At 40.9% G+C, this 27,779-nt stretch overlaps 1 protein-coding gene across 1 annotated transcript; it reads right to left on the bottom strand.

Annotated features, from left to right (window-relative positions):
- Positions 1–11,855: 11,855 nt before the first annotated feature.
- On the bottom strand, positions 11,856–15,451 carry LOC120367580 (PHD finger protein 20-like protein 1). The gene has a single exon (XM_039478799.2). It carries the CDS (start codon positions 14,468–14,470, stop codon positions 13,265–13,267), a length of 1,206 nt encoding a protein of 401 aa, XP_039334733.2. The 5' UTR covers positions 14,471–15,451; the 3' UTR covers positions 11,856–13,264.
- Between the last annotated feature and the right edge of the window lie 12,328 nt (positions 15,452–27,779).

Below are 27,779 nucleotides of genomic sequence, written 5' to 3'. Positions count from 1 at the left end.
CACAGAAACACATACAAATGAGTGGATGAAAACAGGTGAAATCGGAATAAGGTCTGTGGTTTTGTACCAATGTTAATTTCTCAATTTTGAAATTATACTATATTTTTTTTTAATTGCATTTTAGGTTTGGGGGTACATGTGATGAACATGCAAGATTGTTGCATAGGTATTGTTACCTTTGGAGAAAACTGGCTGCTGGGTACATGGGACCTCTTTGAACTATTTTTGTGACTTAACGTGAACCTGTAATTATTTAAAAACTAAAGTTAAAAACACATGTTGGTAGTAGTATCTTCTATTTTGTTTTCATAACCCTTTTTCTGGAGTGTCTAAACATCTAAGTCTTGAACTAGTTTCCTTGTAGTTTCTCTGCTTGAACCCGGGACATGTGAAGATGCTGTTCTGTTTGTCACAGCTGAATCTGATATGGACACTTGTCCTTGCCCAGGGGGAGGCCTCACTCCTGCTGGGCATATCATAGCTCTGGTCCAACATTGCTGATAAGCAGAGCTGAACCGTGATTTCACCCCAGGCAGTCTGATTTTGCTTCAGGTCTTGTTCCTCACTCATACGTGGGCTTGGAGTTTCTACTTCCCACTTCACTGTTCTGCTGGGTGGACGCTGTGTCTCTTGCTGTAGCAGGAGCGGCTGCGAGAAACGGAGCTCCCGAACACTGAATGGGGAAGGAAAGGGTTTATTATTATTATTATTATTATTATTATTATTATTATTAATATCATGGCCGGGAGCTGGGCGATGGTTCCAAGTTACCCAGCTCACCTGACAAAGGAAGGTTTTGCCTTTATATAGGCTTATACTTTAGATATTACACGTGAAAGAATCTTAGGTTTACAGCCTTAGAAATTACATATGAAGATTTACAGCTTTAGGACTCACATGTGAAAAAATTTCGGGTTTACAGCTTTAGAAATTACATATGAGAGGTTTCAGGTTTACAGTTTTAGGAATCACATATGAAAGGGTTTTGGGTTTACAGCTTTAGAAATCACATATGAGAGGTTTCAGATTTACAGTTTTAGAAATCGCCTGTGGGCCGGGCGCGGTGGCTCAAGCCTGTAATCCCAGCACTTTGGGAGGCCGAGGCGGGTGGATCACAAGGTCGAGAGATCGAGACCATCCTGGTCAACATGGTGAAACGCCGTCTCTACTAAAAATACAAAAAATTAGCTGGGCATGGTTGTGCGTGCCTGTAATCCCAGCTACTCAGGAGGCTGAGGCAGGAGAATTGCCTGAACCCAGGAAGTGGAGGTTGCGGTGAGCCGAGATCGCGCCATTGCACTCCAGCCTGGGTAACAAGAGCGAAACTCCGTCTCAAAAAAAAAAAAAAAAAAAAAAAGAAATCGCCTGTGAAAAGGTTTCTGTGTTTGATCTTGTTTTAAGTAGAAACAGTGCCTTCTGGAGAGTTTCCCAAGACCAAGCCTGTCACCTGCAGGAAGGTGGTTCAGGAGGTGCCCGTCCGTCCGTCAGCCTCTTCTACTGAAACGCAGAGTGGCAGTTGAAGAGGACGTCGATCCCAGACACCTGGGTCTCCTTACTCATTGCCATTTGATCTGCTTGAAAACTGAATCTGTTTTGTCTCTTTCTTTTTTCAGAAGGGGATCTTGTAATTGTTGACATAACCTGTGACATTGGGGGGATGATTAATATTGGTAGGGTGGTCTCTGATCAAAAATGAGAAAATGTATATAAAATAATTAAATTTTAAAAGAGTAAATTATTTTAAAAAGACTATAATAATAGCAAGGAAAAGTTTCAACTAAAAATAAAATAGTGTAATGAATACTCCTAGGCAGTTAGGGTTTTGCCTGTCAGGCAGGACCAGGGTCAGGGCCTGAAAGGTTGCTTTTCAATTCTGTTTGCTACAAGCACAATAAAAATCCAAACCTTACTTTCAGAATTTGGATTTGTGTAATATATAAAACACATCAAAATGTTTTATATATTAGACATCAAAGTTAACATACCTTTTAGTTTAGTTATGTTCCCAAAGGACAGAGTTGACAAAATATTTTATCCAATTGATTATTTCAAACAGCATTAAAATTTAGATTCAGCATATTAACTATCTTCCTGGGTACATTTTCCTTGGGAAAAATCAGGAATATGTGCAAGATTTCAGTATTGAGATTATACCAGAAAGCGTAGTTCTGTGATCAAATGAAAAGTATTGTTAAGCTCACGTAGGGACCAAGGGAAGGTTTCCCTTTTGCATTCTGAAGCTTCACGGAAATCACTGACACAAGGCATATTAACAGAAGAAAAGACATACAAATATATTTGATCACAGTTTTATGTGACACAGGAACCTTTAGAATGAAGACTCAGAGCAGGAAAAACTGTCCATGTTTATGCTTAGGTTTAACATAGTGGACCGCCGTGTAGAAATATGACTGGAAAAAGGCTCTGATTTAATGCTAATAGAGCAAGAAGGGAAACCCAGCAAGGCCTGTCTGTCTAGATTCTTTTTTTTTTTCTTATGAGACAGAGTTTTGCTTTTCTTACCCAGGCTAGATTGCAATGGCATGATCTCAGCTCACTGTAACCTCCACCTCCTGGGTTCAAGTGATTCTCCTGCCTCAGCCTCCTGAGTAGCTGGGATTACAGGTGCCCACCACCATGCCCAACTAATTTTTGTATTATTAGTAGAGATGGAGTTTCACCATGTTGTCCAGGCTGGTCTCAAACTCCTGATCTCAAGTGATCCGACCGCTTCAGCCTCCCCAAGTGCTGGAATGACAGGTGTGAGCACCACACGTGGCCTGTCTAGAATCTTCTTGGCTGCTCCGTTCATTCCTTCTGGGTGTGAGGCGGGACACTCTCTGGAATGGGGGGTAGCGTCTCATAACCTATGATGGAACAACTAGGTTAGATAATTTCTTTGTGGCCGGTTTTTACATAGAAGGTGGGAGGGAAGTTAGAGCAATATGTTCAGGTTTCATGGCTGGCTGTGGGGAAGAAGGGTTCTGGCTTCTATAACCCACTTTGGAGAAGAAGAACTCTAGTTTCTGTGACTAGCCTGAGGGGAGAGTGAAACGGCAAAGACAAGGGGGTGGGAAGTCAGAGGAAAAACTCGGGTTTCTGAGGCCTTTCTTTTGGGATGTCATTTTCTGCACTTAGTATTCAAAAAATGTAAGACTGCCTGGGCAGTGACCTCTGGACACTGGAAACTTTAGTGAAGGAGCACAGGACCTCGCTGATCTGGAACGAGAGTCTCCGTCTTTAAAACACTTCCTAAGAGCTCATCATCCCCTGCCACTTAGTTCAGCCTTTGGAAGACGACGGTTCCCGAATTTATAGAATTTACATCTTTCTCTTGTTACGCCTTGGTAACCAGGCTCTCTGTTTGGAAGTGCCTTTTCAGATAAGACCTAAATCTCCCTTGATATGTGGAGCCTCCTCCTAGAGCTGATATGTCTTTCCAAAGCTGAATATGGTAAGTTTCCAGGCACCACTATGTTATTGATGACTTCTATTACCCTTTGACGACCTAAATGACAGCCCTGCTGGCCAGAAGAGCAAACTGACAATTTCTCTTTCTTCTCTGTTTTACAATCACACACACTTTTGAAAAATATCTGTGGTCACTTCTGTCTGCTTTTTCACTCCTGAAATGACTTTGAAATTGCTTTTTGAGTAAACATCTGAACTCAGGGGTGCGAGCTTACTGTTGGTTGGCCTGACTGACAGCCATTAATTCAGTGAACTCCTTATTCATTCCATCTTTGTCCACGAAAGTTACCAGCAAGTGCAGGGTCGGGAGGGTGAATGAGTGTTCATGCACCGTGTGTCCGTGTGTCTGTGTGTCTGTGTGTCTGTGTGTCCGTGTGTCTGTGTGTGTGTCCGTGTGTCTGTGTGTCCTTGTGTCTGTGTGTCCGTGTGTCTGTGTGTGTGTCCGTGTGTCTGTGTGTCCTTGTGTCTGTGTATCCGTGTCTGTGTGTCCGTGTGTCCATGTGTCTGTGGTGTCTGTGTCTCCGTGTGTCCATGTGCCCGTGTGTCCGTGTGCCCGTGTCTGTGTGTCTGTGTGTCTGTGTGTCCGTCTGTGTGTCCATGTGTTGTCTGTGTGTCCGTGTGTCCATGTGGCTGTGTGTCCGTGTGTCTGTGTGTCCATGTGTCCGTGTGTTCGTGTGTCTGTGTGTCTATGTGTCCATGTGTCTGTGGTGTCTGTGTGTCCATGTGTCTGTGTGTCCGTGTGCCCATGTCTGTGTGTCTGTCTGTGTGTCTGTGTGTCCATGTGTTGTCTGTATGTCCGTGTGTCCGTGTGTTCGTGTCTGTGTGTCTGTGTGTCTGTGTATCTGTGTGTCCGTGTGTCCATGTGTCTGTGCATCCGTGCGTCTGTGCGTCTGTGTGTCCGTGTGTCCGTGCGTCTGTGTGTCTGTGTGTCCGTCTCTCTGTGTGTCTGTATCTGTGTGTCTGTCTGTGTGTCTCTCTGTGTGTCCGTCTGTGTCTGTGTCTGTGTGTCTGTGTGTCTGTGTGTCCGTGCGTCTGTGCGTCTGTGCGTCTGTGTCTGTGTGTCCATCTGTGTGTCCGTCTGTGTGTCTGTGTGTCCGTCTGTGTGTCCGTGTGTCTGTCTCTGTGTCTGTGTGTCCGTGTGTCTGTGTGTCCGTCTGTGTGTCCGTGTGTGTGTCCGTCTGACCGTGTATCTGTGTGTCCGTATGTCTGTGTGTCTGTGGTGTGCTTGCCAGGTGATAGAGAACTGACCGATTGATAACAATTGACCCTATGTTCCTCCCCTTTCTGGGTGTCCTAGAAGATGGGCTAAAGGTATGATAAGAGAGGGGCATTGAACTTTCCAAATTAAGGCTGTAAGTATTTATTGGAGGGATAGATTATGGAAGAGGATAGAGTACATATTTAGCTAGCGTCTTTGAAAAAAAAAAGGGTTCTGGTTTCTTCCACTTTCAAGTGGAAGAAAATGTGTATTTTCCCTCATAGAGGAGTTCTTCCTGGCAGGTGGCATGCTGTGGCTTTGTATAGAATGCCAAAATGTCCCAATTATTCTTGCTTCATTTAAATTTTTTCTTTCTTAAAAATAGGATAAATAATAATAATGACTCCTTATTACAGAAGAAGATAATTAACTAATGAAGTTAAACTTACTTGAATATTCTGGAGAAGATTGCTTTGGAATAAAAAGGCTTATTGTTAAAACTATAAATTATCCTTCGAAATAATAATTTTTGTAGATGATTATTAGTACATTCTGGGATTTGAGTCTTTAAAAAGTTGATTAAATGTCTCCTTCACATGCAGCTGTCAGTTTTGGAACCCTTGTTGGGTGGGAGGTCAACAGAAGTCACCTCCTGATGGCTCTACGTGACCCCTGACATTATGAAAAACTCACAGTCCGGGAAGTGCTTTTGCAGTTTTCTTAGGTCTTACAGCAACCTGGAGAAGAAGGCTGAGGATCAGGCATGGGGCTTTGGAGTTTGCTGTTCAGTGAGCTCAAGGCTCAGGTGCTGACTCAGCTGGTCTGTGCTTCTTCCATCACCCCTCTGCCCCTGCCTGTGGAGGGGGCCAGGTCTGCTCTGCATGAGTCTCCTCACCCCAAGTCTCTTATCCAAGGTGCCTGAGTCTATGCCACAGAGAGGGAGTCTTCTTGTTTGAACTGTGGCATCTTAAGGCTCCCTGAGGCTATTTTGAAAATGTTCTTCATGACAGGCTTAGAATTTCCTTTCTTTTGTCTTCCTATACCTCTCCTCTTCATTTCCTGTAGGATTAAAAACAGTGAAGACAGTAAAGAGTGAATCTATAGATTTGATTATTTTCCAATAATAGTCGAACAGAGTGGGACACATGGTGGATGTTGAATACACAGCTGATGGACTAATGAATGGATAACAGCACTCATATCCACACTGGAAGGTGATGTGCGTGGTTGTGGAGTGTGAGCTCTGGAGCCAGAATACCTGACTTTGAATTTCAGAGATTCCATTTAGTAGCTGGGAGAACTTGGCCAGGCTACTTAATTTCTCAGCTTCCGTTTTCTTATCTGTAAAGCAGGGATAAATACTCTCTCTCTTGAAGTTAGTAAATAATAAGGGCTAAGAATAGTACTTAATACACATTAAATACTCAATAAATGCTGTTAAAGTATATTTCCATATATAATCTCACTTTATCCTAACAACCATTTGATGCCAGAAATGAGACAGGTATTTCTGGACCTCATAGCTGGAGAAGTCTCAGGTTCACAGGACTGCTAAGCAGTAGAGGGATGTCTAACATTTCATTCTGATTCCAAGGTCTGATTTTTCTAGATTAAAGTTATTTGTTTAGTTTTGAAGGTAATTAAAAGACATTTAAAAAGAAAAACAATTAGCTTTGCTTTCAGTAAAGGTGATGGGTCTTATGTAAGGTCAGGATCACGTTCTGTAGTTGAATGAGATGAAAACAGGTTGAATGAAGTAATGAAGATAAGAACTGGAGCTGCAGAAACAATGAGTCCTTATCAAAACGCCTCAGTGACTCAGGGGAGAGTGGAAGAACTTTAGAATAACCAAGGAAAACAATCAATCAATCTGATTTAAAACTGAATAATACATTCTTTATTTTTTAGTGTTGGCACTGAGCTTTCACTGAAAATTCCCTTTGCTCTAAAATGGCCCAGTTTTTCCTTTTAATTTGCATTTCCTTCCTGCCCAGATGCCACTGGCAGCAGCCCAGCAGTAGATCTGCTGAAACCACTGTGCTCCCGTGACTCGGTTTGGATCTCAGAACTGTCTTTTACATTCGCTTCTTTGCTTCATTTGTCAAACTTTGTACGTTGCACACCAAAATTCTGCCCGTAAAGAACAGGAAGCTTGGGTCATCCTTCTGGGTTTACTGTTTCATATTTGGTTTCTCAGCAACTGGAATCAAGCTCTGGTGAAAGTATTAACGTATTAGCAGCTTGGAATTGTGTTCCAGGCTTCTGGAAAGTGATACGAAAAGACTAAGCAACAAGGAGACCTGGGCACATTATTTATACATTTGGAGAGCTGGCTCACTCACCCAGGGAAATCCGGCGGCACAGCTGCCAGCCCAAGGTTAATTCTGTTTTCTTCTCAGCCAGGAACAGTGTGTGCTATTACACAGAGAGAAATGAGGACCTCTTAACTGGCAAAGAGGAACTTCTCTGCATAAAGAGATACTCCAGTCGCTGCAGGTCAACAGAAATGCTTTCACATTTTGAAATCTTGCTGTGTTCAAAGTTTAATGCAAAATCCTTCCAATTCCTGGTATTCAAAAACCCTGCATTAACTGGTTAGAGACAGAAGAGGGCACCTCACCATTCCTTATGCCAAATTTATTTATTTTTTGAGTGAAAAGGAAGCTGGCTTTTGAATGAAAATGAAAAACCACTTCCTTTTCCTAATGAATGAATGAAAAGATTCTGTTAATATTTTTAGAAGCTTAACTCCGAGTAGAAATGCTGTATTCACTTCCTACTTTCGAGACCTCAGAGTTTAAGTTGGAGACTAACTATCAAAAGATTGATTATATTATAAAGTGCCTGTCAAATACATTGAGGTTTTAAGCAAAGAGCACCTGGGATATCCTTCTCCTCTACTGGCTAGGTAACCAGTTAGTTAGGTAACTCCTCCTTTCTTCTTTTCCTCAAGTTCAAATCCCAGTTTTTCCTCAAATTAAATCTTTCTAAGCATCAGTGAATCTTCTAAATTTTATGCAAAATGTGTTTGTGTATTTCACTAGAGGAGTTTTGAAGTTTTAATCAGATTATCTACTGAGTTAAAACTCTAGGAAGTTTCCATGGTTAATACTACCTTATGCTAATCAAGTTTTTACTGTATATTCTGTCATAATAAATACCACTGGAATGAAAACCTTGGGACTTACCTAATAATTTAAACCATAACTGTTAGGGAATGCAGCAACAAACCTTTTGATGGTCTTTGATATTCTTTGTATTACGTTTTAGACGGAATCAAAAGGAAACTTTCCAATCTAACCTAATCACTCTAATGACTGGTCCTGGGAGTGGCACTGATTTGTCCTGGATTACACAGGCAGTGGGCATCCGAATTCAGAATTATAGACCAGTCTTTTACCCTTTCATCCACGTTCTTTTCTCTGAATCTTGCTTGGTTGAAAGTTTGCATTGGTTCCTAAATTAATGGAATCTTTATATTGATCTGCTCACACATATGAGTTGCTTTTTTTTTAAAGGTAGGGTCTCACTATGTTGCCCAGGCTGGAGTGTACTGGCTATTCACAGGTGAGTCTATAGCTCACGATAGCCTTGAACTCTTGGCCTGAAGTGAGCATCCGTCAGCCTCCTGAATAGCTGAGACTATAAGCACGTGCCACCATACCTGGCTTCTGTGTTGTTCTGTGTTTTATAATTTTGTAGATAGTTTTGTTTAAAGTGAACACTTTAAAAGCAGCCAAAGTACCGGTTGTTTCTTTTCCAAGTTGTCTTTGTGTGTAAGATCCCCTGATAAGCCCTATGCCTTGTTCACTGTCCCCGGGTCTGTTCTTCAGCCCTTGGACACAGTGTCATCCTCACTGGAGTCAGGACAGGTATGGTGTGACACATGCATTCTGGGGATAGACTATTTTCACAAGCACAGTTCTCAATTTCATTAACATTGGACCATGCAGCAGTGTTTCTTAGGGGTTATCTAGGTTTATCTAAGTCATCTCCTTAGCATAAACTCAAGTTTTCTTATAAAGGAGATCATTATGAATAATGAAAGACATTCCTATCACTCAGGAACTTCCAAAAATTTTAGAAGCCCTGCAACAAAACCCAGGAACAAAGACCAAATATATTTCTTATTACATCACACAAGCATTATTCTGAGCATGTAATTTCACTCTCAAATGGCCCTACAAGGTGGATGCTATTATCTGCCTTTTAAAAATAGACCAGTGGAATCTCAGAGACATTAAGTAATTTACCAAAGATCACAACATCTGTGGGCAGTGTTGGATGAAGGGAACGCTTCGTCTCTGTCCACCGAGGGTTTGCTGAAAATGAGCTGATAGCAGGCAGATCAATAGGAGAAAGAGGCAGGCAAAATGTATTCAACATGCATCAACACAGAAGCTACACACAAAGTATGAGATCTGGGAGGAGCCAGATGCTTGATTCTTAAATGCTGTCTTCACAGGGGAGAGATGTGTGGACCCGGAAGGCAGACACTGTTTTGTAAACGATTCTCTTTGGAAGCTGGGTGAGAAGGTTGCAGGAAGGAGAGGAGCAGAACTTCACAGGGACAAAGCTTGTCTTATTATGAAGATAAAGTCAGTGCTCTCCTCAGAAGAAAACGTGAAAAGTCTGTGTGGTGTGGTCATGGCCCCAGTCTCTGCTCTTCTCCAGCGGTTCATCTTTCCTGGGTATTTGATGAAAGTCCTAGGCAAAGGGTCTTAAGACAATTGCATTTATTTTGGGAAAAAATTTTCTTAGCCAGACAAATTCCAAAGAGAGTCCCTCCCAGTACTTTGGGAAAGAGGGTCCGAGGAAGGGCTGGAGGTAGAAGATTACAGAGATTTTAAGGCCGCTTCTCTGGCCAGCATGTCAAAGCACAGTATTTTGGGGGCATCATTTTTTGAGCCCTAACAGTGGCAAAGCGAAGACTTGAACTTAATTAATCTGACTCTAGAAGAATCTGAACACCTCCCCATCTACTATAAAATCAGGAATCTCGGCCAGCTTCCTGATCACCTCTGGACTAGGCCAATCTGATAGGCAAGAACCTTGCGGTCCTGACTTATTTTTATTTCTACAGATTGTTTGGTTCTAATCTAAGGATGAAAACAGACACAACAAACTCAGGTGTCTGTGGCAGTGCAGACAAGTCGCATTCATGAGTACAGAGGACCGCGCGGAGCATAATCCTGGTTTCTACTTTTTCTTTCAATTTTTAATTCAAAATATACTTAAAGACATTTTTACAGAAAAATATTTTCCTACCACGAAAAGAAAAATGAAACAAGTGAAATAATTGATGATCATCCATTGTCGGCGTTAGGAAGATGGTAGAGGTGGGCTAGGGGGCTGCACGTTATCGGAGATTGTTGCAGTGTCCAGAAAGAAAAGTCAGGATGAACTGTCACCAGAGCCTTTTCCAAGAAAAGGCAGGGACTCCTAGTTTCGTGTAAAATATGTAGATTTTAATTGTTAGCTGAATGTTTTAAAAGGTACAATAAGAGCTAAATAGAGCCTATTTTTCAACCAGAGGTTACTGGTTTGTAGCCTCTGAAAGAAAGGGAATCTCTCTTGTAATTGTGTTTGTGGGCATGTGCAGGTGAAAGAATAGATGGGAAAATAGAGTTATTTCGTGCTGTGATAGCCCAGTCAGTAATGAATGATTACATTTATCACCCTTCAACTGGACTGTATTCTAAGCAGGAGTGGTTTTCAAGTCAGGCAAACAAAAGGTCTGGAAACTGATAATAACGGGTTTATAGATTTGTAAAGCAACAAAAGAACTTCCTAAACATTCATGATAAATGGGTACAGTCTCTGGACAGTCATAATAGGTGAGCATTTTGCTCTGTGTGTCCAGGGTAACCTTCAATCGCTGTGGCAATTTGCATCTTGATAGATGGGTTATTTTATCTAGAATTTTGAACTCTTCCTTTATTCTGTAAAAATATAGGTTTAGGCAATTCTCTTCTCTTTCACTGTGAGATTTTGAGAAAATGTAGACAATAAATATACTTAAAGGGAAGAGGAAAATAAATGGTTGTAAATTCCTGCTCCATCCAGTCCCGTCCCACCTGTGCAGAGTGAGCATCTCCGGAGGCTTCCCGACTCTTACCTTTCACTGGTGACATCCAGCTGCAGGACACAATGGAGCAATGGCTCTTCTTTAGTTAGTATCTGGAAATTGGGACTTTCAGAATGGTAGAGGGAAGAATATAACAAATCCTCTTCCCCTCAAAACAATGATAACACAAGACTAAAAATCAACCACTTAAGAAATCTTGGAATTGACCAAGGACATACAGCAAATTGATTAGTGTTTGTTGAACAAGACCCACTAAACTGTGTACAAATAGTGAGAGTCTGTGCTGTCTTCACCTGGGCTGTTTCCCCTCTGCCTCCACAGTCCTGTCATGTGATGGCTTTGACAGAGTGGGGCAAGCCGTGAGAAAGAGGAACTTAGCTGCTGGTGGCCGCTGACTTGGTTTGAAGAAGGGAGCAGAAAATCCGACACCCTCAGTTACTGTTGTTAGAAATGGTTGGCAAACAAAAGGGGAAGCTCCATGCTGTGATCCTGCAAGAAATCAGCAAACCAGTGAGAAATTTGAAAGAATGATCACCATAGTGGGACTTGGTAAGCTCTCACTTATCCATGATGATTTAGAAGGCTGCCCAAGGCTGTGCACATTCTCATGAGTTATCCACAAATCCTTGGCTCAGCATGAGGGCTCCAGCCAGAAAGGTCCAGGGGAAAGTAAAAGCTGGAATAGACTTGTGAACAGTGCACTTGGGATACTGGGTTGAATATTGTTCCCTGCAAAAATGAGTTCAGGTCCTAACTCCTGGTACCTGTGCGTGTTACCTTATTTGGAAATAGAGTCTTTGCAGATGTAATTAAGATTTTGGAGATAAAATCATTCTTTTTTTTTTTTTTTTTTTTTTTGGATATGTGGAATAGTTTTAATAAAGAGTTTTACATACAGGACCCTTACATATAGAACAATGTGTTTGCAAATTTAAATAATATCTGAATGTACAGTGGCATGTATTCTTATCAAAGATAAATTCAAGTTTACTGTCTATCAGTTCTAAAATGCGTTTATACAGATTGTGAGAACTGATAAACAGAATGAGGCATAAAATATTCAAGTGCTATATGTCATCAAATAGCCTCCTTCTAACAGTCTTTATCCCCTTTTAAAAAAATTTCAAAACCTATACATACATTTTTAATTTTTAAAAACAGTCTGTTAAAAGGTAACATTTCATGTTAACCACCAATTCGTATAGTCTATAGTAATAAAACTAGATATGTGATATAAATATGTGTCGATTATGTACATATGTATGTTGAGTGTTTGTTTAAAACAAGCATACACACTTACGCATACCTGCGTATGTAGCACTGGGGGCACATACAACTCACACGAGTGCTGGCAGACAGTAGGACCTAGGCTCAAAATCCAGCAAGAGCTAACACAGCAACTTAGTTGCCTTTGGTTTCAGAAATTTGTCCATTTGTGATCAAAGCTAAAAGTTTTGAGTGTGCATGTATTTTTTAAAAATAAAATTCAACTTCAGAAATGAAGCTTTTCCAGTATTCCACTACTAGCAGTTAAAAAAATCCACAGCCACAAATTATCTTGATATTTCTGTCACTCCTCATCCCAGCTGAGGTTATTTACAATTTTTTTTCTGAAGGCAAACACCAAGCATACTCAGGATCAAACTGTATGTTGAGCCTGAATACTGCCATTCAACTATATGTATGACATACATCGCATGGGTGATATATAGGTTTGGAGGGACTGATGGCATTATGTAAGACTTAGGGTGGGGGAACACCCACAATATTTAAAAACCTCTTTCCAGCAGAATGATGATCACTTGGCACATCGGACCCTTCTGCAAGCCAGTTTGTTTTTAATGAGCTTAATGCCTGCAATATATTCCAATTATTTGGTGTTTGTTTTTAAATACATTCATAATGAAGTAAGAATTCCACAACTGTTTTCCCCAGAAGTGAGACTTCTACTGTCAGTTTTCTGTTAAGAACATTCATCGCCCAAGAAACAGCTCATGATCCAATAAAAGTTTAAATATCCTAAACTTCCATACAGCTGGATCAACTGCTGAGAAGACAGTTCTTAGAGCAACCCTGTAGAATTCTCCAGAATTTAAATTTCCTTTACAATTTTGTTTTTGGCCAAGTGCTGGTTTATAAACGTAGATCTTTCTATTAAAAACTATATAAATATACCATATTTCTTTCTACAGGTATCTTGAGCTTCATGTAAGCAAGTATTCAAAAATTCTGCTCACTTGAAATCCTAGATTATATTCTACTTCATTGATCCTTGGCATATAACACATTCTCATTTGCAGCTTGCTCATGAATTTGTTTTTAAATTCTAGCTTCCTTGATAAAGTTGCTCTTCATTTTGCTTTCCAAGGTGCCATCCTATTGACATCACGAACCAGTGAATGACCAGACATTACTAGGCTTTTAAATTATCCACTTAGCTGTCATGTGGATAATAAAAATGATTTGACTGAAGAAAGCCACATTCTTTCATTAAGTGTTCACTGTTGTCATACAGAGCAAAGAGTGGCTATCTGCTGTACTTTGCCCACGTCAATTAGGAGCTGTTTTATGTGGCGTTTAAGTTGGGGCAATCTTGCAAGTGGCTCCAACTCCCCTGTGAAATCAAGCCAGCTTTCCAGAACATCAACTTCTTTTTCTATTAGATCCATCCTGCTGGTAACTTCATTCTGCACATTTTCTATGTGCGTAAGGAGATTGAGCTGCCACTGAAGATGGGAGTCTCCTGGGTCTTCGGTGCCCTTTTTATCATTATAAACAAATACTGTATTCCCATCAGCTGGATTCTTTTCAGACATTCCGTGTTCTTTTGCTGAGTATTGTAAACGGTTTTTATTTCTCATGTGGAATTCTTGCTCTTCTTCAAAACTACTAACATCATCATCATCTGAGCTCCCAGGGTCTGCGAGAGATTTACAGTCCTGACCAAAACTTTGTGGCTTTTGATAACTGTGCTCACTAGTTATGTAAGTTCCTTCCATTTTTAGGGGCAAACGAGGTGGCTCTTTATGGTTCTGTACATATTTCTTTTCTTCTCGATTAACTGTGTCTTGTGCTATTTTTTTCTCTAACCCAGCTATTACTTGATCTTGGTCTTTTCGCTTCCCAGAACAAGCCCAGAGATGAAGGTCAGGATGATGTTTATTCTTTAGTATTCCAATCTTCAGCTGTAACCCGTGTAGCACTTCTGTAACACCACAGACATCAGCAAGCAGATGATGTGTAGAAACTATCTTTTTGGCATTGAGATGAGAATAATTTTCTTTGAAAAATGATAACCCGCACATTCTCCCATTATTCAACCACTCCTTATCATAACGGTATTTTGCACTCCACCTCTGACCCGGTGGGTCCCGGCAGACATAGCAGATGCACTGCTCTGGAATGCTCTCCTCCAGCAGCCCGATGCACACACTATGTTGCCAGCACAAGTATTCTTCACACTGGATCATGAAGCCATTCTCCTCATCCATCTCACAAACACATCGCACAATTTCATTAAGAGCATCATCTTCATCCTGAGATTCCTCAAAATTGGTTGAATCAAAGTCCTGATTGTATTCATCCCCACTCAGAAGCAAACTCTCCGTTGAAGAATCATCTAGGAAGTCTACATCTGATAAGTTTTCACCACTAAGATCAACGGACAGAATTGCCCTTGGGTACTGATAGGTTGTAGTTTTCTCCATAAACATGCTTCGTAGAGCCAGAGAACTCCCAGAAGATCGAGTTAGTGGAGAAGAGCACCTTTCCAAAAATTCGAGGGAACTGTCTTCATAGTCTGAATAGTCATGCTGCTTAGATTTCTTTTTCTTTTTTTTCTTCTTCTTTTGTTTTGGTTTGTAGTGATCTTTGTCTCTCTTCTCTCTTCTTTCCTTATCCTTTTCTTTTCTCTTACCAAATGCTGTTGAGCTTTTTTCTTCCAATTTCACTTTTTTTTTTCTGTTTTCGATACTCCTGCTGCTGCTGGAGCTCCTCTTCCATCAGCTATTGCTTTGGAAGAAGGATTTGGAAGCATCTGTGTATCCTCTTTTTCTGCCCTTGCACATTCATTATGATAAGAGGAATCTGAAGCTAGTGGTGCTGTAACTTCTGAACCACGACTTAAGTCAAGAGGGAGACAGGGTCCCAGCTTCTCAAGTGGCAAATGTGCAACATCAGGCACCTCTGGTACTGAAGATTCTTGCTGATTTTAAGAACTGATGGAGAATACTTTCCCATCAGTGGCTGGAGAGGGAGAAGAAACCTTTTCTACAGAATCATCAGGCATGGGTAAGGTGGCTAAACGCTGCGATCTTCTTCTCCACTCACTATGCTTGAAAGGTCTAGGGGGATTCACAGGCTGTGGAGGACTAGTTTTATTTATCACTGAAGAAGAAAGCTGAGATACAAGCGTCAAATCCTTGACTTGTATTAATTCTGGGGAAAGTGGTGATTTAGGGGGTTTTATACACCCAGAAGAATCTCCAGATTCAATGTTTGCATTTCTTGCTGCGAGCCTTCCCTGAAGACAAAGTTGAGGATAACAGTGCAGGTTTCTGAGTGTTGGCAGAACTGCTAATGGCAGCTTCATTTTTTTTCTGACTTTGAGGTTTAGGTGAAATCGCCTGCTCCAGCATTGGAGCTGTTTCATTGTAGTCTTCCTTTTTTTCAGCACCATCCACCCCAACAGCTTTGGATGCGAGATAAAATCATTCTAAATCACCCTAAATCTAATGACTGTTGTCCTTCTAAGAGAATGGAAAGGGAGATTCAAGATGAAGAGCACAAACATGTAGCTGAAGGCTGTGTGAAGGTGGAAGCAGAGGCTGGGATGACGTGTCGACATCAGGGATTTGCTGAGACCCCCAAGACACCAGGAGAGAGTCACAGGACAGGTCCTCGCCCAACCTCCAGAAGGAGCCGACTCTGCTGACACTGTGATTTCAGGCCTCTGGGCCCCACACCTGTGAGGGAATTCATTTCCATTGCTATAAGACACCAAGTGTGTGGTTACTTGTTCTGCAGCCTTAGGAAATGAACACACTTGATGCTGAGAATGTTGGAATAATTGGGTCAACTTCCCATGAGCCTGTGGCGATGTTGGGCTGAGAGACCTGTTTCTGATTTCTGGCTTCACAACTTACTAGTTTGTGGTCATAAACCTTTAATCTCTGTGAACCTCAGTTTTCTTACCTGTAAAATGGGCTTTGGCTTTCCTGAAGGAGCCTTCTCCTGAATCCAGACTGTAATGAACTCTCGTTCTCTAGGCAAAATTTCCCTGTATCTCTGCACTTAGGCCCTGTATTAATTATTTTTGCTTATCTTTGATTCTGTCAGACTGAACAAATTCTCCAAGGGCAGAAATTGTGTAATGCTCACCTCGATGGTCGTGAGAGCAACAACATGGCAGGTGTCCTCAATCCATGCTGCTACGGTTGATTGGAGGAGTAAGGCTGGTAGTTGGTAGCAGCAGTTATCTATGATAATTATTTATGACTGTATTTAAGATTTGTCATATTCTTTTTAGCCACACATCTGTACCTCCCTCAGGGAAAAGGCAGAATTTAGACTGTTTTTTGAGAAACATGTAGACTGAAGCTCATGGAGAGGTTTAAGGGAAATGCTGTAGTGGAAGGACACCACAGGAAGTGAGCGTGGTCTGCTCATAGCATGCTGAGCCTGTCTGCATAGAGGGGACGCTTCACTCCTGCATCAAAAGATGTGTTCTTGGCTGTATGTGAAGTTCCCTTTCCCTTAAAGCATAGAATGCAAACTCAAGAGTATAGGGTCCACATTTTTGCACACATTTCATTTTTGTGAAACATTATTTGTTGATGCATATGCCCTCAACATGTTTGTGGCCTAGGGTCATATGTGGTGAAACTAAATGGGATCACAGATCTCAGAACTATGGGCCAGACCAGCTGTCCGAATCTGGGATTATCTCCAGTTATAAATAGTGAGTGGGCACAAAATCAACTAGCAAAATTAAGGGTTATAGGGCTTGGGTATTTGGGGAAAGAAAGAAAGAAAAGCGTGCCAAGAAATCCAAGTGTTAGAAATTAACCCTCCAGGAACAAAAGCAGTGGAAATCTAGAGGCAACTGCAATTGACAGCAGCAATAAAGCTCATCAGGAATGGAAATGTATGAATTGGTGAAGAGGAAAATATAAGGTGTTTTGAGAGGCTGACCTCCCTCTGTAACAGAACTGTGGTGCCTGTTTTTGAAAAAAATAATTCAAAGGATTTCACTCTTTAAGGATATTGTATGTGAAAAAATGAAATCTTTATTTTATAAAAGAACTGCATAAATAAAATTAGCATTTAGAAGGGAGTTATTCACATCCCATACTCATGGATAGGTAGAATCAATATTGTGAAAATGATCATACTGCCAAAAGCAATCTACAATTCAAGGCAAGCCCCATCAGAATACCACCATCATTCTTCACAGAATTAGAAAAAACAGTTCTAAGATTCATATAGAACCAAAAAAGGGCCTGCATAGCCAAAGCAAGACTAAGCAAAAAGAACAAATCTGGGGACATCACACTACCTGATTTAAAACTATACTATAAGGCCATAGTCACCAGAACAGCATGGTACTGGTATAAAAATAGGCACACAGACCAATGGAACAGAGAAGAGAACCAAGAAATAAACCCAAATACTTAGAGCCAACTTATCTTTGACAAAGCAAACAAAAACACAAAGGGGGAAAGGACACCCTTTTCAACAAATGGTGCCGGGATAATTGACTAGCCACATGTAGGGGAATGAAACTGGGTTCTCATCTGCCACCTTATGCAAAAATCAGCTCAAGATGGATTTAAGTCCTTAGACTTAAATCTAAGACCTGAAAATATAATAATTCTAGGAGATAACATTAGAAAAACCCTTCTAGACATTGGCTTAGGCAAGCATTTCGTGACCAAGAACCCAAAAGCAAATGCAATAAACAGATAAGCAGCTGGGACCTAATTAAACTAGAGGTTTTGCACAGCAAAAGGAACAGTCAGCAGACAACCCACAGAGTGCAAAAAAATCTTTACAATTTGTACATCTGACAAAGGACTAATATCCAGAATCTACAATGAACTCAAGCATATCAGTAAGAAGAAAACCAACAATCCCATCTGAAAGTGGATTAAGGACATGAATGGACAATTCTCAAAAGAAGATATACAAATAGCCAACAACCATATGAAAAAATGCTCAGCATCACTAGTGATCAGGGAAATGCAAATCAAAACCACAGTGTGATACCACCTCACTCCTGCTCGAATGGCTGTAATAAAAAAATAAAAAAACAGCAAACCACACTGCCACGTGTGTACCTATGCAAAAATCTTGCATGGTCTTCACATGTACCTCAAAACCTAAAATGCAATAATAAAAAAAAAAGTAGATTTTGGTGTGGACTTGGTGAGCAGGGAACATGTCTACACTGCTGGTGGGAATGTAAACCAGTAAGCCACTATGGAAAACAGTGTGGAGAGTCCTTAAAGAACAAAAAGTAGAACTACCACTTGATCCAGCAATCCTATTACTGGGTATCTACCCAGAGGAACAAAAGTCATTATCCAAAAAAGATACTTGCACACATGTTTATAGCAGCACAATTCACAACTGCAGAATCATGGAAGCAATGCAGATGTCCATCAGTCAATGAGTAGGTAAATAAACTGTGGTATAGATATAGATTGAATACTATGCAGCCATAAAAAGGAATGAATTAACAGCATTTGCAGAGACCTGGATGAGACTGGAGACTATTACCCTAAGTCAGGCGTCCCCAAACAACGGCCCGTGGGCTGCCTGTGGCCCCCTGAGGCCATTTATCCGGCCCCCTGCCGCACTTCAGGGAGGGACACCTCTTTCATTGGTGGTCAGTGAGAGGAGCACAGTATGTGGCGGCCCTCCAACGGTCTGAGGGACAGTGAACTGGCCCCCTGTGTAAAAAGTTTGGGGATGCCTGCCCTAAGTGATGTAACTCAGGAATGGAAAACCAAGCAACGTATTTCCTCGCGCAGGTGTGGGAGCCAAGCTCTGAGGACACAAATGTATAAGAAGGATTCAATGGACTCTGGGCACTCGGGGGAAGTGTGGGAGGGGGCAGGGGATAAAAGACAGCAAATGTGGGCCAGTGTGTGCTGCTGGGGTGATGGGTGCACCAAAATCTCACAAACCACCGCTAAAGAACTTACTCATGTGTCCGAATACCACTATGCACCAACTACCACTATGCCCTAGTTTTATTTATGGAAAAATGAAATAAAATGGTGTTTTGGTGAGTGGCACAAAATGCCATATGTACTTTCTTAGAAGGCATCACATGTTGTTATAATTTCTGGCATCGTATAAAATTACCAGTAGAATTAGAAAGATCCTCACTTCATTATTATTTTGGTAAGAAATTATTAGCATGTAACATATAACATATAAATTGCAGAAAAATTTAGAAGCTCTAGTTAAGGATGACTTTTTTCCCCTCAGAGATGGGGTCTCATTATATTGCCCAGGCTGACCTTGAACTCCTGGGCTCAAGTAATCCTCCCACCTCAGCCTCCAAAGTAGCTGGGACCAGAGCACTAAGCTAATTATAAATAAAAAAGAAATTACTCATTTTCCACCACCCAAAGATAAGGGCATAAACTTTTTTTTTTTTTTTTTGAGATGAAGCCTCACTCTGCCACCCAGGCTGAAGTTTACTGCACGGTCTCGGCTCACTGCAACCTTCACCTCCCGAGTTCAAGCGGTTCTCCTGCCTGGGCTTCCTGAATAGCTGGGATTACAGGCGCACACCACCATGCCTGGCTAACTCTGTGTTTTTAGTAGAGAAGGGTTTTTGCCATGTTGGCCAGGCTGGTCTTGAACTTCTGGCCTGAAGTGATCTACTTGTCTCAGCCTCCCGAAGTGCTGGGGTTACAGGTGTGAGCCACCGCGACCGGCCAGCATCAACATTTTTATGTGGCTTCTCCCAGGTATAGTATGTATATCACGTTAAAATGAGCTTTCACACTATTGATAAATTCTTGATATAGTTGAGATATTGTGTAGCAATAATTTTTCAGTTACTTTGAAAGGGTTTGATCTGTGTAGACATGAATCCATTCTTTCACTTTCTCAAATATCTGACTGTGGAAAGGAGTCTGTCTGTCTCTATCGTCCATCTATCTAATCTATCTAGTAGGTTCCCTGGATCTTGCCCCTGGCCTGGATTTGGGGAAGTCCCAGGGCAGAACCTGAGTTCTGCGGGAGAAGCTGAGAAGGCCGGATGCACGCGCCTCCACCTGGCCCGCAGCTGGGGTCCGCAGAGGTGAACCACCCGTTGGGTCTGTGACCTAACTTCTGCTCCAGTCCTGGCTGCTGCCTCGTCTCTCTTATTTCTCTTTTCTTAGCCTGTGTCTCCATATTTTGGTGATTCTGAAAACTACCCAGAAATCCTTTAGAAAACATTTTCCTTCTTAAATGAGCTAATCTTTTTGCTACAACTCAGAACACTGATCCATACAATACTCTTCTCAGTTTCACTTGGAAAATAGAAGATCTCATTGCCTTCAGTAAGGCAATGAGAGGGAACCATTGCCAATGAGGGAACCACCTGGCTTTTAAGCCTCTCCCAGGGGCCCAGGAATTTAGACCCAGGAAGAATTCTGGAGACTGTCTTGTCATCTGCTAGGCTGAGAGAGTCATGCACCATGGTGGAAAGCACACCTGCCTTGAAGCCGGAAGCCGTGGAGTCAAGGCCTCACTGTCACTCCTTAGCTGTGAGACGCTGAGAACATCAGTTAATTTCTTGGGCTATATTTGTCTGTATATGTATACGGCCTCTAGAGAGAGGGACTTAAACTTGAATTTCCTCCACATTTGGAGATCTTTGATTTTAATCAGATCCAGAAACTTTAGATTTCACCTTATAGCTCCTAATTCTGAATTCTCAGTCCCAGTAATTACATAATGCTAAGTAAGTATAAATAATGATTTAAAAATCAAAGAAATAAAAACGGAGTCAATATATATTCTTCTTTTGCAAGTTTAAACTCATTTGACCTTTTGATGAGTCAGTAGCAGCACAGATACCTGGCTGGAATAATTTATATGGATGAAAGGGCATTTCTGCTGAGGTTCACAGCTAAAGACATGAATTATATTTTCACAATTATAAATCATTTGTTTCCTCTACTGTAGCCTCTTGTGAAAGAAAGCTCTTAAATGTCAATATTACTATGTGTGTTACCAGCAACGCCTTTTTCTTCAGTCTCTCAAGGATTCAAAAATCTTATCTCAGGTGAAACTTTGAAGATATAATTGACCTGTACATTCACGGTTAAGCACAAATCAATCAATGTTACATTATGCAGTTTAGATGTTGGGGTAAGGAGCACTTTCATCTGCTTCCTTTGATGTATAACTGATTAGTGACAGTAGCATAAATATTCATAGCATTTTCCTGCTGGTCAGAATCTGGCCCAACGTCTGTATTTTACAGACAAGACTAAAGAGACTGAGAAATTAACTGCCTTGTCTAAGACCATGTAACTAACTTTCAGGTTGAGTGGTAAATCTAAGACTAGAACCCAGGATTTATGGTACCTTCAGCAATATGATGTCTAAGGCAGTGTTTCCCAATGACTGGTGAGACCCAGAGCCTTGTTCACAGTGGGAACTCACCACTAAACGCTGGCGGTTAATAGAATTTAGTACAGTGTAATTTCTGCTGTAATGTGTGTACTGAAGAATCAAAGAAAATAGTTAATTTTTTAAAAGCAGAATTGAATATTTTAGTTCTGGTAGACAGTGATTTATTTTGGTACTTACGTTTTAGATTCAGACTTCAAGTTGCTAAAATCTTGAACTGTTAATACCATATTGAAATACGTGATAACTGACCCAGCGTCTTTCATTCTGAAAGCTCAAGTTGGTGTAGGGTGATAGTGACTTTGCTTGACTCTTTAAATAATTAATGAGAACATTAACGTTGATGTGGAGCCAGCAGTGGGGCCATTTAATGTGAGCTCTGATTAACAGGCCACTTCTGTTCTATCAAGGTATTTGACATATGCACACCGTGGCTCAGTGACAACGCTCTCTTCTTGTTTGGGTTAGAATTGTTTGCTTAGATTATGATCTGATGTATTTATAGTGTATTAAGGCCTTGTTTAAATGTGGCTAAAGCAGAATGGCAAATCTTTTTCAACAGTGTGTAATGACTTAGTTAAAATATAATTTATCAGATAAGATTGATATGCTCTGACAATAATGTGCAATCGAGTTACATTAAAGGAGAACAGAGATAAAATCCCACTGGGGATGAGTTCAGAAAAATGTGTGTAGATTTATTTTGGAATCTTGGTAATTAAGATGCAGCTGATCTGATTTCTTAGCCCTCCTCTGCTTCCTTTCATATTTCACTGTCATCTCTTCCCAATTTTAGGATCCTCTTTCGTTTTCTGCTTTAGTGTGCTGGCATTTTCTTTCTCTCCAGTGAGAAGCAGTTGGACTTCTTTTCATACATAAAAAAGTGATCTTTTTACATCTTGAAGTTTGCAGTTCGTTCTCTAGAGTTAGAGGTCCTATTTGAATAATGTAAATTGAAAAAATATTCTTCAATAGTTGTAGATATTTAGTTTCCACAGTCTTTTGGGGGTGTATTTCTGGCAAAAGTGAAGTAGCTTTGAATACAGAGAGTACTCCGCTCTGAGATTTTTTTCACTGTGGTATTACCCTTTAACAGAGTTTAGTTTGTGACAGGGACCTTTCCATGTTAAGTACCTACTATGAACATTATTCCTACATTGTTGTTAATTAGGAAGACAGGAGAGGAGCAGCAGTGACAGTGACATCTATGATAGAAGGTAAAAATAAGTGTGCCTTTGAATTGCCAATAAAAGCATTGCATCATGTGCAAACTATTTTCAACAAATGTTCTGTTCTGTAATGTGCCAGGTACTCCATTGTTTCATTACCTGGTACTTCTGTGAGGTTACAGGGCAAGAAAACTTTTAAAAAGGATGCCCTGAGGCATCGTGAGATTACTAAATCCCTTTTAAGCAATTGGCTTCTAATTTTCAAAAGTGAGTGGAAACCTTTAAAAAAATGAATTCATCCAAGAAACCACCATATTAAACAGAAAAAGCAGAGCTGTCTGCTGCCTGTGTGGACTGAGGTATTGGAGGGGCTGAGCCTCCCTGTATTAGCTCCCCTCTTGCCTGGATTTTCTGGCATCACTTTAATGTAGCATATTTTAAAAATCAAATCCTAATTTGGAAAATATTACTCTATATTTAAAGTATGCTGAGGTTCTCTGTTAACTAGAATAGATTTCCAGACCTTGCTAGATAGCAGAATATTAACTGTGCAGAGCAGATTTTGTAAGTAGGTTAAGCAAATGGCTTCATTTATGATTATATTTGAGGGGTGCCAAAGGTCCCTGAGAAAAAGTATCTATTTTATAAGATTAACGGTCACACTGGAAAGAGAATTCTGAAAAGACCCTTCATTTAAGTGGCTTAAGTCCTTACTTTATCTGAGAAAGGTAATACATTTGGGAGAAATTCAACCCAAGTCAGCATGAATGTATGAACACCTGTGATACACGAAGCACTGTATGTATCTTTCAGGAATACAACGATGAGTAAAACAGATCTTGCACTCAGAAGGTTTACAGTTAGGTAGTGGAATTTGGCTCAGAGAAATATGAGATAATCTATCGAATTCAATCTCCATATTTTGCCAAGAGGAACTGGTACTGTATGGCTAACCCAGGATCCCCCAGCTTGTTGTGACACTAACCTGATAATTGTTTGACTGTTTGCCAACTTTTCCTACTTCTCTAAGAAAAAATAAGGTTAGTTATTAGTGCCTTCTTTTATTGCATATTTAAAATTAAAAAGCAAACTACAGGAGAACCATTCTTTAATAAATGCCACGCACTTATCCTCAACCAACCCATGCAGCCTCTGCTGTTCGCTTCCGTCTCAGTCCATATTGTCGAATTAAATCCCAGATATCATATCATTTAATTTGTAAATGGTTTGGTATGCATCTGTAAAAGACAAGGATTCTTATTTGAAAAGCATAAGCCCAAAACTATTACCACTCCTAAAAATCTAACAGTAGTTTTGTCATATCATAAAATATGCTAATAATATTCAAATTCCCAATTGTCTTATGAATGTCATGAATATATTTTTCTTTATTTCTCCCTCAAAATCAGGATCCTGGCAAGATCCTCACTGCTAATTGGTTGACACGTTTTAAAAATCTTTGAATCTATAGGTTCCCCTCTGCATTCCGTTTTTCTTGCTATTTTTTGTTTGTCCGCTAGAGTTTTCCACATCCGATTATTCTTGCTGAATTCCTGTGATGTAGTTCAGTTGTTCAACGTGCTCCTCTGTCCTTGGTATTTTCAGCGAATTGTAGTTACCTCCAGAGGCCGTATGAGATTCAAGTTAGATTACTTTGGTGAGACGACCTCACAGACTGGGCTGGAGTCATTCATCTTCCGTAAGAAGACTCAGGCACAGAATACCTGGTTCTTCCTCTCACTCTTTTTCTGAAAAGGGCAACAACTGATGTCGATCAATGCCTAGATCCTTTAGTTCATTGGAGATTGTAGAATAGACGCATTCTAATTCTATCATTTAAAAAAAATTTACTGGCTAAAATAGTTCTTTATTACTTTTTATTTCTATTTTTTTCTACAGGTTTTTGGGGAACAGGTGTTGTTTAGTTACATGAGTATGTTCTTTAGTGGTGATTTCTGAGATTTTGGTGCACCCATCACCCAAGCACTAAACACTGTAACCAATGGATAGATAGTCTTTTATCTCTAACCCTCTCCCCCACTTCCCCCCACAGCCCCCTGCCGCGAGTCCCCAAAGTCCACTGTATCGTTCTTATGCCTTTGCATCCTCATCTGGCTGAAATATTTCTGTAGAGAGAAACATTCTATATTCACTTGTTTTCTGTTGCTTGTAACAGAATGCCTGACACTAGATAATTTATAAAGAGAAGGAGTTTATTTTTTATAGTCTGGAGGCTGAGAAGTCTAAGACCCAAGGGGTCAGTCTGCTGATGTCCTTCTTGCTGGTGGAATCTCTGCAGAGCCCTGAGATGGCACAGGGCGTCACACGGCCAGGGGGCTGAGTTCTGTCTTCCTCGTTTTCCTTTGCTTCTCTTAAAAATGTCACATTTCTCTGACTGTGTATCTTCCCCATCATCACTGTTATGAATTATCCCCAAAAGAGATGCTTAAGTACCAATTCTAGTACCGCAGAAAATGACCTTATTTGGAAATAAGATCTGTCATTGCACACATAATTAGTTAAATTAAAGTGAGGTCATATCAAGTTCTACTCTCATGATAGCCCATTAATCTGTACCAATTAATCTACTATCCCTTTAATCCATGAGTCCAGAAATGGATTAATTCATTCATGAAGGTCCTCATGAGTCAATCACTGCGTAAAGGCCCCACCTTCTTGGTATTGCCACATTGGGGATGAAGTTTCAGTGAATTTTGGAGGGGACATTCAAGCCATAGGAATTCCATCATTCCCTATTTTCTAGAGTTTGTGTAGTAGAGGTAGGATCAATATGTGATTCTTTCCATTTATCTACAAGTTTTTGGAATAATGAGTTGGTTTCTTATCATGTCCTAAGGACATGAATAATGACTCTCCATTTCTTTCTTCATTATTGAGATGGTTAATTTTATGTCAACTAGATGAGGCTATGGGACGTTCAGAGAGCTGGTAAAAGATTTTTATGGGTGTGTCTGTGAGGCTGTTTCCAGAGAGATGAGCATTTTGATCAGTAGAGTGAGTGCAGAAGCTCAGCCTCGCACTGTGCCTGGGCACTACTCAATCTGTCACGGGCTTGAATAGAAAGGAAGGTGGTGGTGGGGGGCGGCGGGGTGAATTTTGGCCTCTGCTTGGGCTGGCACATCTGTCTTCTCTCCTGCCTCACATTAGCCTCCTGGTTCTTAGACTTTCAGGTGTGGACTGGAACTACGCTGCTAGCTTTTCTGGGCCTCCAGCTTGCAGGGAGCAGATTGTGGGACTTCTCAGCCTCCATCATTACGAGAGCCTCCATCACAAATGTCTTTCTCTGTATGTCCCATTAGTTCTGTTTCTCTGGAACCCTGACTAATACAAGTACCATGGGAACTCAGAGCATTTAAATGAATTTGATGCATTTTGGTCCACCACACTTATTATTCTTATCCATGTACAGATTTTTCTATTTTTGGCCAGTGCAAGCCTCTCACCTGGGACACTTGGGTCCTCTCGACTTGACCTCAACTGCCTTTGACAGCTTTCCAGCTATCTGTCAATAAAAGATTTTCCAGGTTTATCTTTTACATTTCCTTCTCATTTATCAACATTTAAGAGGAAAGTACAAACACTTCTTAATTTTCCTGACAAGGACTGCTAAGGCTGAGTTTCCGTGGTTTCTTCACAGTTATTACCTGTATAGGACAAGCCCCCAGGCTCCAGCTCTGAATTTGAGTCTGTGCTGCACAGTAACATAGCGGCCTGGGGTTCTTGCTCCATTGACAGTGTTGCGGGATCTTGTCTGAGTCGCTTTTGCCAGCCTCAGGTCTTGTAATTTCTGCATGGAATAAATCTTTCCTTGCCGCTTGATTCTTTAGCAGTAAATCATTTAGTAGGAAGTGATTCACTGTACACATTCTGCCCTGTAAGAAGTCAATTCAGCAAATGGCATTGCTTCTCTTTTTAAAACTGCCAAGTTTATCTTGTATTTTCCCCATCATCTCTGTTACAAATTATGTCCCCCTCAAAAGAGATGTTCAAGTACTGACCCCAGTATCTCAGAATATGGCCTTCTTTGGAAATAAGATAATTGCACATATAATTAGTTAAATTAAAGTGCCATCCTATCAAGGTAGAGTAGGCCACTAATCTAATGTGTTTCTCATCCTGATAAGAAGAGGGAAGATAATGTGAAAAGAGACACACAGGGAGAGCCCTGTGTGACCATAGAAGAGACTGCAGTGATGCTGCTACAAGCCAAGGAACGATGGCCACCACCAGAGCAGGAAGAGGCAGGGGAGGGTTCTATCCACAGTCTAAGGGTGCATAGCCCTGTGGACGCCTTGATTTCAGACTTCTAGCCTCCATAGCTATGAGAAAATAAATTTCTGCTTCTGTAAGACACATAGTTTTTGGTACTTTGTTAAAGCAACCCTAAGAAATGCCTGCAGTCATCTTTATTCAATGTGCCAGTCTAACTCCAGCCACGTGCTGTACAGGGATGTTTTCAATGATGGTCTTGTAAGATTATAATGAAGCTGAAAAATTCCCACTGCCCAGTGATGTCATAGCCACCCTAACGTTTTAGTACCATGCGTGACTCATGTTTGTGGTGACGCTGATGTAAATAAGCCGGTGGCTCTAGCAGCCGTATACAAGTCTACCACATACAGTCATGCACAGTACATCATACCCGATAAACAAATGGCTGTGTTAGTCCATTCTCATGTTGCATAAAGACATACCTGAGACTGGGTAATTTACAACCGAAAGGGGTTTAATGAACTCACAGTTCCACATGGCTGGGGCGGCGAAGGAGAAACCAAGGCATGTCTTAGGTAGCAGCAGGCATGGGAGAAGAGCAGAACTGTTCTTTATAAAACCACCAAACCTTGAGAGACTGATTCATGTCCAGGAGAGCAGCACAGGAGAAATCTACCCCCGTGATTCAGTTACCTCCCACTGGGTTCCTCCCATGACATACGGGATTGTGGAAGCTACAATTCAAGATGAGATTTTGTTGGGGACACAGCCGAACCATGTCAATGATGGTGTTACTGGTTTGTGTATTTAATTATGCTAAATTTATTATAATTATTTTTTTGTTTTGATATTTGTTTTTTGAGACAGGGTTTCACTCTGTGGCCCAGGTTGGAGTGCAGTGGCATGATCATGACTCCCTGCAGCCATAAACTCCTGAGCTCAAGCAATCCTACTGCCTGGCTAATATTTTAATTTTTGT

Source organism: Saimiri boliviensis, chromosome 8 (assembly GCF_048565385.1).
Source record: "Saimiri boliviensis isolate mSaiBol1 chromosome 8, mSaiBol1.pri, whole genome shotgun sequence".
Lineage (NCBI taxonomy): Eukaryota > Metazoa > Chordata > Mammalia > Primates > Cebidae > Saimiri > Saimiri boliviensis.
The sequence above is the reverse complement of the archived record's forward strand: the minus strand, read 5'-3'. Positions and strand labels throughout refer to the sequence as shown.

Bases quoted from the DNA above. Each gene is read 5' to 3' on its own strand.
- LOC120367580 (XM_039478799.2), bottom strand. From the start codon at position 14,470: ATGTTTATGGAGAAAACTACAACCTATCAGTACCCAAGGGCAATTCTG.